Source organism: Morone saxatilis, unplaced genomic scaffold, assembly GCF_004916995.1.
Source record: "Morone saxatilis isolate NCDOM2014 unplaced genomic scaffold, NCSU_SB_2.0 Contig19, whole genome shotgun sequence".
NCBI lineage: Eukaryota > Metazoa > Chordata > Actinopteri > Moronidae > Morone > Morone saxatilis.
Genome location: NW_023339751.1, coordinates 14,642,383 through 14,653,108, shown reverse-complemented (window position 1 = coordinate 14,653,108; position 10,726 = coordinate 14,642,383). Strand labels below are relative to the sequence as shown.

The 10,726-nt window shown below is 37.6% G+C and overlaps 1 protein-coding gene across 1 annotated transcript in view; it reads right to left on the bottom strand.

Moving 5' to 3' along the window:
* rgs7a (regulator of G protein signaling 7a) overlaps nt 1–10,726 on the bottom strand; it is a 50,406-nt gene that overhangs the window by 1,126 nt on the left and 38,554 nt on the right. The window contains exons 5-16 of the mRNA XM_035663550.1: nt 8,481–8,587; nt 7,498–7,549; nt 6,419–6,483; nt 5,985–6,061; nt 5,651–5,732; nt 4,610–4,684; nt 4,343–4,441; nt 4,009–4,070; nt 3,423–3,533; nt 3,192–3,317; nt 1,412–1,598; nt 1,063–1,152 (exon numbers count right to left, since the gene is read on the bottom strand). Of these exons, the coding sequence (XP_035519443.1) occupies nt 1,063–1,152; nt 1,412–1,598; nt 3,192–3,317; nt 3,423–3,533; nt 4,009–4,070; nt 4,343–4,441; nt 4,610–4,684; nt 5,651–5,732; nt 5,985–6,061; nt 6,419–6,483; nt 7,498–7,549; nt 8,481–8,587 (1,133 nt within the window). The remainder of the gene's footprint in view (nt 1–1,062; nt 1,153–1,411; nt 1,599–3,191; nt 3,318–3,422; nt 3,534–4,008; nt 4,071–4,342; nt 4,442–4,609; nt 4,685–5,650; nt 5,733–5,984; nt 6,062–6,418; nt 6,484–7,497; nt 7,550–8,480; nt 8,588–10,726) is intronic.

Sequence of the window (10,726 nt, the reverse complement as noted above, 5' to 3'; positions counted from 1 at the left end):
TATTATTATTATTATTATATATATATATATATATATATATCATATGTATTTTTTTTATTTTTTTTTTAAATATATAGCTATAATACTAAAATCTTCTTTTCCAGAATGGAAATGGCGAAGTGTGACACAGCAGGTTTTAAGCACACAAATACACCTGTATAATTCGGAATTATTCATCATGTTATGACAGCCTCTGTGTCTCTGCTATTCATAATGGTTTCTACAAGCCTAACAGGAGTCCTGATCAGCTACTCCATCATCCACACCTGAAACAGACTCCATTAATACATTGTATTCGCTCTCTCTGCCCCTCATTGGTATGGCTCGCAGGGGGGTGCCATTTTGTTGTATATGTTCTTTGGTTTTAGCTGGTTTGTACCTTTGAGAAACTCTGCCACATACACCACTGTATTCAGGAATTTCCAATCCATTTCAGATACAGTGCATTTTTTGTATAAGACGTATAATTAGATATATACATATACTGGAATTACACAATATTATCCATGTAATTTCAAGGAGTTGCTTGGAGTGCCAAATACACTGGGAAAAAACATTTAAAAAAAACAACAACTCTGCGGCTCAAGACACACTAGCTTTTGTTTAGGAGTTAGTGGAGACCAAACAGACCAAACCACATCTAAAGGGAACAGAAACCCTACTCCATTGGTATGCCCTTGTTCGAAAATTACTATGATTTGTACCCCTTAGTGGTCAAAAAAATCTGTATATACTTAGTGAGCAGACTTATCAACTCTGCCCCAGTAGCAGAATATACTACAGGTGAGTGCAACAGCAACTAAACTTTCATGCTTGTTTTGTATGTGAACGGATTACCGGGAATGGGCTTAAAGTGTGATCTAACAGACTTTGAAAAGGCTTGACTGTGAGTGCCGGAAGGGCAGGTTTCAGCATCACCAGGCCTAAAGAGTAAAAGTGTGTGTACAAACAACAAAAAAGGTTGTAAGCATGTACTGTCATCCACATGTACTTCTCTGCAACTCATCGGATTTTCACACTAAGTCGTTTATTCAATGTTTTGGGTCAGGTTATGTTTTTTACCTTCTTCTTGGCCTGTAATAACTCCTGGTAGGCACTGGAACGGATGAAACGGCTGTATGAATCACTCTTCATCAACTTGTAGATGTGTTCCTGTTGTAGAAACACATAGTGTAAAAATAATGTATAAAAGCATCAGGTAACACATATAAAATGCAATATTCCATTGACCACCAAAACACAGCTGTGATTCATGGATTGCCAGGAGTGAGGTTGTTGTTGTATCATTATCACTGTGTAGTTTCAGATCACAAGCTGAACTTTTCAATGCTAATGTACAATGTAAAACTGTACATAAACCACTGCAGAAATTAGCTATGGTTGTGATTTAATGTATTTCTATAATTTGCACCTGTGCGTCCTCAAAGGCATAGCGTCCAGGATCTTTGACATTCTGGGTGGTTTTGTCGTAGCTCTTGGAGTCTACGTTGATGGCACTGGGTGCCCCCGGGGCCAGAAACTCCTGCCAGATCTCCTGAACCCGAGTTGGAACTTCTCTGATGGGACGCTTCTTTAGTTCCTGAACCGCTAACCAGAACCTATAAACCAAATTTAACAGTAAGATAGCTGCCTGTTAATAATATAGCTAAAAATGCAAACAGCAGTTTCTATACATTTTTATATCTTCATTTTTTATCATCTTTATTGTTCACAGCCAAACAACAAGGCTCAAAACATGCTCTCTTCTTATCAACTCTTTGCATGCATTTGCAGCACTGCCAAATGAAATACATTTTTTAGAAATTATATTTTATTTTTTACATCAAAAGTAGTTTGTCATCATAGAAGACAAAAACTACATAGGAAGAAATGTGAGCAGTAACTAAAACAGAAAGAAGAATGTTTGCCTTACTTAGGAACACCTCAGCAGAGACACATTTTAAATAGTGGACAGCAACAGCATTATGCTACATGTTTAACTTTAAAAATAGTTAATAGGGTTAATGTACCTAGAAGACTAGAAGCGTGCTTTTTGTCAGTGATACATTAGTTCAATTAAAGGAGAGTTACAACAATGCTCAACTGCATGTAAACAAACTGACCCCATTATCATCTTTGGACAGAAACAATACAGACATGTACCATCAGAGGTAGCAGAGGAGCTATCCTGCACAGCGGTTACTTCATTCATATTTAGCACCTGCGATACTCTGCAGTATTCCTGTTACCATGAATAAACATAACGTAATATTCCTGGCCTTCTGTGTCATTCTAGCAACAGCTATAGATATAGTGCATATTTTAGAAAAGCTGCATCCACCACTCATCCTGCTTTGATTAAACAATATTACTGTAGGTTACTTCTTATACATGGAAAGAAACAATGACCCCACAATTATTTGAGCACTTGTACAATTAAAACCAAAGTTTCAAGTGAAATATTATTAATATATTATTGATTAGGCCTCTCATCTTTACAGAAAAGCTGGTCCCATGAAAGATAACCATTTATTTTAGGCTTAAGACTTAGCAGTTACAGTTAAAGGTAAAGTAAAGTATTTTTATTTTATGCTACCAAAAATGTACTTTTCACCACATTTATTTGAAAGCTGTTGCTGGATGCTTTGCAGATAATGATATCACATATCAAACAAAGGATCATCTTATAAGATAAGATGGACTGTTATAGATTAAACTACCTATTATATATTCATAAAGTAGTTCAAATAAGCTCTGTTTCAACCAACTACAACATTACATCTAAATGGACTAATGATAATAATCAAAGGGTACTAAATGTATTATTCTAACACTCTGAGAGGGCCCGGTCTGTATTGTGTGTCCTTTTTCTTTCTTTTTTTTAAAATGCAATTTGCTGATATTACTTCAGTACTTTTATTTCCATATATTTTGAATGCATTCTACATTTTTTTAGTACTTTAAAGAAATGGATCTAGTACTTCTACTACCACTGTTGACTTTAGATACACTGATTGATGTACTATGACAGCTTTATTTAAGTTATAGTTTCACGATCATGTACAAGGCAGTAAAAAACGAAACAATGCATGTTAATATTATATATGTGGTAAAACAAATCTAGATTGTGGCTTTAAGGTTAGGTCAAGAAGTTTTACTAACTAACAAAAACAAGTATTTTGTGAGTGTAGAAAGTGCATTTTATCGTGTACCTGAGATTCTCTGAACTGAACTCAGACTCCAGGAACTTCAGGAACTGTTCTCTCCCAATCGGATCTTTGAGAACCTCATCAATGCCAAAAGCCCACCGCTTTACCCTCTGCTGGCCGGGCTCCTTACTGCAGGAGGACATGCAACAATGCATTACAGTATTTTTCACAGATGATGTATGTGTGCAACAAAACACTATATAAATATAAATATTGCTCTTCTCATTTGCACACCTGGCTTCGAGCTCCCAGAGCGTGGTGTCATCTGAGATCCAGGGGTTGGATGGATCTGGAGGCGTTAGGAAGGGGTCATATTCAACGTACTGCTCTGTGTAGCCCAGCAAACTGTTTGTTTTAAGGGAAACAACAGACAGCATATGAATGGAATCAGTCTGTATAATGGGTCAAAATGTGACACATTATAATCTACTTATCACACCTGATGAAATTATGTTCAAGCCTTTCTGGGACTGATTATGAATGAGTTGTTTATTTTTAAGCTCTAACTGACAAAAGTGAATTGAATTAAAGGCAGCCTAGCAAGAGGGATTTGCCCTATATTTGGACACAAGGATAGAGAACTCTTTAATGAATGCACCTCTCTTTTCAGTGGAGGAAATGACAAATGGACCTTTTGTGTGTGTGTTTTGTGTGTGTGTGCTGATATCGTCAGCGCTGACGCTCACTGAAGGCATTGTCCGGGCCCAATCACTCCTCAAGGTCATCTGAGCTCTTAATTCCACACCATGTTAGGCAGTTTAAAGGCTCAATAAACAGATCGATGGCTAAACTGAATAAAGACACAAAGAACATTGCTCACCTCTCCGCCACTTTGGACATTTTCAGTCGATGTCTGTCTAATTGCAATTGCCAAAAGGTGATCTGAAACCACAGCAGGGAACAATTAGCATTCCGTCTCCATGAATTCACAAGAAGGTGTTGGTTTGCAAGTACAGTTACATAACAAACGCATGATATTTTGTATTATTTGACTTTATGTGTGCAGTTTAAACTCTACTGCTTAAGTACATATAATTTTATCAAAAAGTTACAGATGAAAAATGAAAACTACAACTACAATTTCAGCGCTACCATTAACTTTAAATGGTTAAAAATTCTATCTTTAATAGTAGAGCGCCACCTGCAGGTCTTACCTGTTCTTGCAGTTCTTCTTCTGTAGGCTGCTTGGCTTCTGGAGCAGGGGTGTGAGTTGGGCTGTGGGTACGAATATCGTTCTGCAGCCCATACACAGACTGAGATAACAAAAAACATGAAAATAAAAAGAACTATCAATAGAAGTAGCCTTACAACTGCTGACAAGCACAGCAAGAAACAGTAAGCCTGTCTGTTCATGTCTGTGTTACAATGTTACGAGCCCTGACCTTAAAAGAAAGGTGTGTCAGTGGGATGGTGTACAGTACCTTTCTGGTTTTGTGGGGGTTTTTCATTCTGGAGGACTTCTTTATGTCGACTTCTGTTGTATTCACACATCCAGGCTGTGAGAAGAGTCAAAAATCAGAAAATCAAGCTCAAATTAAATTTTTACAACTTAAACTGTTTATGCTGTGCCCTCTAGGATGAAGGTGCAATTTCGCCACCATTATATGAATTTCAGTTAATCAAATCCAATATGCGTAGCTGGAGTGTGAAGTGATTTCGAGAAGTCTTCAGGACAATGTGTCAGATGCTGGTTAATTAAACATGGAATGTGCCAATTCTAGCAAAACAAGTAAACCAGCGGGAAATCAGAGTCTTAGTGTGCAAATTCTGTCTGATTGAACAAGTGGTCTAATCTAGGTCTCTTCCAGAAGAACAGAGCTAAGTAGCTTGACGGCATCACTGTGAAATTTAAATTAATATTGATTATGTTGCTCCAAGGACGCATAAATTGAACTTATTTTCCAATTAAGCATGGAGCAGTGGCTTTCAGAGAAATACAGCAGAGGAGACCCTTTAACCTCAGGGGGGAACTAAATGCTAATGCTAAGCAAGTGTGTATGAACAAGGTAAAGAGCAGCGGTGATGCTGATGTGTTGTGACAGTTATTGATGTGGCATTTCATGTGTGTGGCAGAGGAGTACACGATGGGGGATTTACATTGTGTTCACCTCATTACACCACTCATATGTCAGAGGAATCAGGAAATATATAGTTCATACATAAATGACATAATCTATGAAGTGCTTGTAACTGCAACATTTTCAAAACATTATTTCTTTGTCACACAGTTTGATGCACCCCCCTTGCCTGTGAAATGTGTGGAATAGATAATAACCCAAGGAGCATAAATGATTTACCACATCTATAGTATGTAATTATTCTTTGGATTCTGTGTGTGTGGTCAGCGTGAAATTATTTTTTCAAGTTCTGCAGGGACAATTAAGATGATGTTGATAATGTTCAGCAATGATATCGGTAACGGCAAAGGTGACGATGAAGATAACATCAGTAATTTCACTCACCACTGGTCTGTGCACGTCCCAGAATGCTCTTTCTTGACTGTCAAGAATTTTCCTCTCAATTTTGTCTCTTTTCTTGTCCACTCTGAGAGAAAAAAACTGTTCAGTTCAGAACTGTTTTCACGGAGCACATAGCTCATTCCAACACTAGCTTATTTCAACACACATATGATCCATCTACTCCATTAAATGTTTAATGTGCAGTTCATCTGTGAAGTTGTGTGCTGGTAATTACAGGGAAGTTGAAGTAAACCGCTAAGTTTAATGATGTCATAATGAGGGTGTAAGAGGACTCACTCATAGGCTCAATGCGTGTGTGGTTCTTATAGAAACCTACTTCGCTTGTGCTTCTGCTTGCATAAAAATGAACTCCCATTTCCTGGCGAAAGCTCTCTGTAGCCTTGCTAAGCTCTCCTGCAAGTAAAACAAAGAAGAAAAAAGGGATTAAAAAAAGGCTTTTTTAACAGATCTGGGCTGATTATGTTTACTGAACATGATGTGTACATTGCATGGCTGGATACCATCTTTAATGATCCCTTCTCACATAAAAAAAAAAAAAAAACCCAGAGTAACCCAGAGTAACTAACCTTCATAATTAATTTAATAGCTTTGGTGAAAGGAAAGTTACATATGATGCAGTGACACACAGTGAAAAACAAATGTTCTCTGTTTTAGTATGAACAAAGAGATAAAGCCTGAGAGCAGCACCAACACAGGAGAACAGATATGTGAAGAGGGGAGTGCTGACACTAAAAGACCTCTTTCGCTTACCGCTTCATAGTCTGCAAGCTCCAGACGTGCTTTATTTTGCATTGTTCTTTTGCAGAGGTAAACAGCTGAGAGAGAAAGAGAGAGAGACAGAGAGATTGGTAATAAAGGGAGAACGGGATCTCAGCTTGGTTTTAACAGCCTTAAGTGGCCCTGCATTTACTCATTTAATCCTCTCAACTGCACATTTAAACTGGCCTGCAAATCACAAAGGTCATTGACTGTGCATGGTGTCTGAGTGTCTGTCTACAGTGTGTGTGTGTGTGTGTGCATGCTCCTGACTTTTGATGTCTTCCTGTACTATCATCATCCCTTCATCCCTTTGTTAACTGACCATTATGTGGAGGCTTCATTATGCCATTAAACTGTTTTCATTACGGGGCATCATTCACGTGAATCAGTTGCTACATCTGAGACACTCTAACTTCCCCTAATACTCACAGGATTATTCCCACAGCGAGCATTAGCCCTTTTCCTCTCCTGCAATTCAAACAACAAATGAAAGACCTGCAAGGCTGCAGCTATTCACCCAAAGCATTTTTGGCATTATGAAATGCTTATCTCTACTCCACTCTGCTGTAAACAATGAAAAGCTCATCCCTGTATCACCATTAAAACAGTCAGTCAAATGTGCACAACAGGTGCATGCATTTCATCACATCCCTAGTTTTCTTCACTGTAATCGGTCTGCAACAGTCAGAGAGTATGACTGAGGCAGACGCAATTGACTGACCTTATTTCTATTTTATGTTTCTATCTGAAATACATTGAAAATAGAAACATATAAAAAAAAAATAAGGTAAAAGGCAAACAGAGCTATTGCATCCCCACTGCATTATAACTGACTCTAACTTCTAACTTCAAGCACCTAAAACAAAATGGGAGTTTATGTCTCTATCGACCATCCACATACTGCAGTTGCATCATTTGTGTTTCATCTTTTGAACTTTTTGTAACATCAGCAGTAATAACATATCGACTGGACAAATATATTTTATGCACTACACAAACAGTCTGCATCATTAGCCTCTTCAGTATACTGCACAATGCATAAAGTCAGAGTTAGACAACAGGTCTCTCACCATAGTCTGTGTTTTCTGGTTCCCAGCAGTTTGATGGCCAAAAGTATGGAGTCTGAAGGGAAAAACAGGTCATTAAGAAACAAAACTAAAAGAAACCTTACATCGTTGACAGCATACAGCTAACCACATAGTGTTTGGAATCTAAGTGTGTAGTGTCATGCGAGGTGGGCACGCAGTCACAGCACTGCATCTGTCACAATAAAACATTTTGTTGTATAATGGGCTCGGCATAATGTTTAAAGCACATAAGCTCCTTTCAGCAAGTGCTGAGAGCAGACACCAGCATGAATCTTGACCCTCCTCGGGCAGCACTGTATAGACTGGCTCCAGATGAAAACCGATTACACCTAAAAAGCAAAGTGAACCCTGCTACTAACACAAACAGCCCGGGGCGCTGATTTACTTTGGTTAGTTCTGTGCAGCACACTTGGGGGAGCTCACTGAAAAATCACTAAAACTGTCAGTCCCAGTATTGACATTCAAAGCGATGTTTTTTTTTATTTTTTATTTTTTTCTGTGAACCTGAAATAATTATGAAGCACAGCAACTCCCAATCACTGGTTTGATATCATCAAACCATCATATCACACAGATGCAATTCAAGTGTTTTTTTCTGGCCTGTACCCTTATTTTATTCAAAAACAGGATAGAAGGAGATTCAAATGTTTTATATAGAAATGACCATGAAGTATTTTTCAAAACCTACTAGATGTTTTTTTGCACCTTTATTTTCTCTATAATTAATAGCATAACACATGGTGATAACATAACATGATGATAGCAAAATCCCATGTGAATAGCCTGAATATGGCATGGTTATTTGACCATGTTTGATACAATATTGGAAAAAGTCTTTGACTCCAGCATTACAATTAAAGTATTTTAGATTTTTTTTAGTAATAAGTATTACCTTAGATATCTAGTGACTAATTGACATATCATAAGATAAATTAGAATCCGAGCATTACTAATATTATTCTTACCTGAAACCTATAGAATGTGCCATCATCTTTGAGAGTGAGGACGTGGTCTGAGATGGGGAAGAAGTAACCATGTGCAGCCATCAGAGTTCCTAGGTGAAGAGCCTCCACTGGAAGAAAACACAGACAAAAAGTCAATTTACAACTTGGTGTAGTTCTGTTCTTTCTGTCAGTTTTCCAGTTATATTGTACACCAGTACATACAAGTTTACTTTCATGCATTTAAAACATTTACACATGTATCAAGCATGTTTCTTTTGGCTGTGGACAGGAAGGTATTGTTTCCAAACAGAGAGCAGCTCAGAAGGTTTCACAAGTTTAATTCAACAACACAGCCAACTCTGACATTATATGGATATTCTCTGCAACAATTTCTTTCAGAAATGTGTGTTAAAAATAATTCTGAGAGTGACATGTAGTGAGAACCTAAAATGTATATAGATCTTTTATCTGTATTTTGAAATTTAGAAATTAGGTTATTATATTGGTGTATGCATATACTGTTATATTTGGTCACTAGAAAATGTTAAATTACTAATTTTATATTCTCTAAAAAACTATATATTTAAAATAAAAAATAGGCCTTAAGGAGATATCCTTTATGTCACTTTTCAAGTAATAATTGGGTATTTATTTTCAGGTTTAAAGGAACCACTTTATACCACTCTCATATCTGTCTGTTAGCCTGAATATAAGACTATAACCAGCAGCCACTTAGCTTAGCTTATCACAAAGACTTGAAATGGAGAAAAAGCTACACTGGCTCTCACAGTGTAACGAAATCTGCCCACAAGCACCTGTAAAGCTCACAAATTAAAACATTATATCTCTATTTAAAAAACAACTATTTGACATTTTACTGGAGGTTGTGTGTTTCTTGGCTCTGAGTAACTGTTAGGTAACCAAAAGAAAGTCCAGTAAGCGTAATTATGAAACCCACTGCTTTTCTTGCCAAGACACATAGCATTCAAGCGCTAGGATTTGCCAGGTGCCCATGCTCCTCAGGGCACGTACAGAAAGCTTATTTAAAAAAAAAAGCTTTACAAACAAATAGCGACAAAGTCTGAGTTTAGCTAGGAAGTAGTGGTGGCTGAATGGGTTAATCACAGGATCCATATCCTGGAGGCTGGGGTTTGACTTCCCTGTGAGATTCTGAGTTGTTTCCCCATTTCAAGTCTTCGTGCTAAGCTAAGCTGACTGGATGCTGGCTGTAGCCTTAAATTTAACAGACAGATATGAGAGTCATCGTCTAACTCTCAGCCAGAAAACAAATAAGCATATTTTCCAAAATATCAAGAGACAAGACCCTTCCCTAATATAAATTCAAATTTATTGCCTTTATAAACACTCTTTATTCAGTTTACATTAAGGCATTAAAAGATAAACCTCCTTTGCAATCTCACTTTTTCATTAAAAGATTCTCTGATTATCCTGCAATCAATAGTTCCTTGTCCCAGATCCTGAGCCAGCATGCTGTTTTTTTGTCCCACCAGCTAATTAACTTTATTCACCTTTCATCCCTTGGTATAAATTCATCCTTGACAAAATGGCCAGAATAAACGCTGGGACCTGAATTAGGAGCTGTTGCACTAATAGACTCTGGTACTGCTTTGACAGTGGGATAGGCAGGTCTCCGTTCCAACCAAACAGCACGGCAGGAGGTCTCGCTGATTAGCCCACCTTCAGCCGGAGAGGCGGAACTCAGCAGTCAAATCACCTGGTGTTGTGCTTGGTTGGAGAGAAAACCTGCTTCCCTCTGGCGCTCCACAGCACATGGTTGACTGTCCCTGATTTAAAAACATCAGATAATGAAAACATATAATCATCATCAACTGTGTGTCTCGTCTGCCACCAGTTATTCCCTGCTGCTCTCAACCTGTAACCCCTTCATGGTGTCATGTTTAGTATAATGTGTTGAGAATTCTCTGTTAATACTGACACTTTTTGGTCATTATGAACAGTACAGGAAACAGTTTATTTACATATTGTTTCATGCAGTAGTGTCCTTGTCTATTTATTCCATTTAATTTGATTATTCATTGAGTGTTTTGTGTAACGCCCAGGAGAGGCTAGCAGTAAACTGTGATCTTAAAACACAAATAAGCTAACAGATACAAAGGTTGAAATGCTTTACATGGTCTAAGCAATGAATGCTATAACAGGAGATTATGCATGAATGCATGCATAAAATATTCACAAATCTTCTCTCTCGCTTTATGACACACATACACATCCACACACACACACAC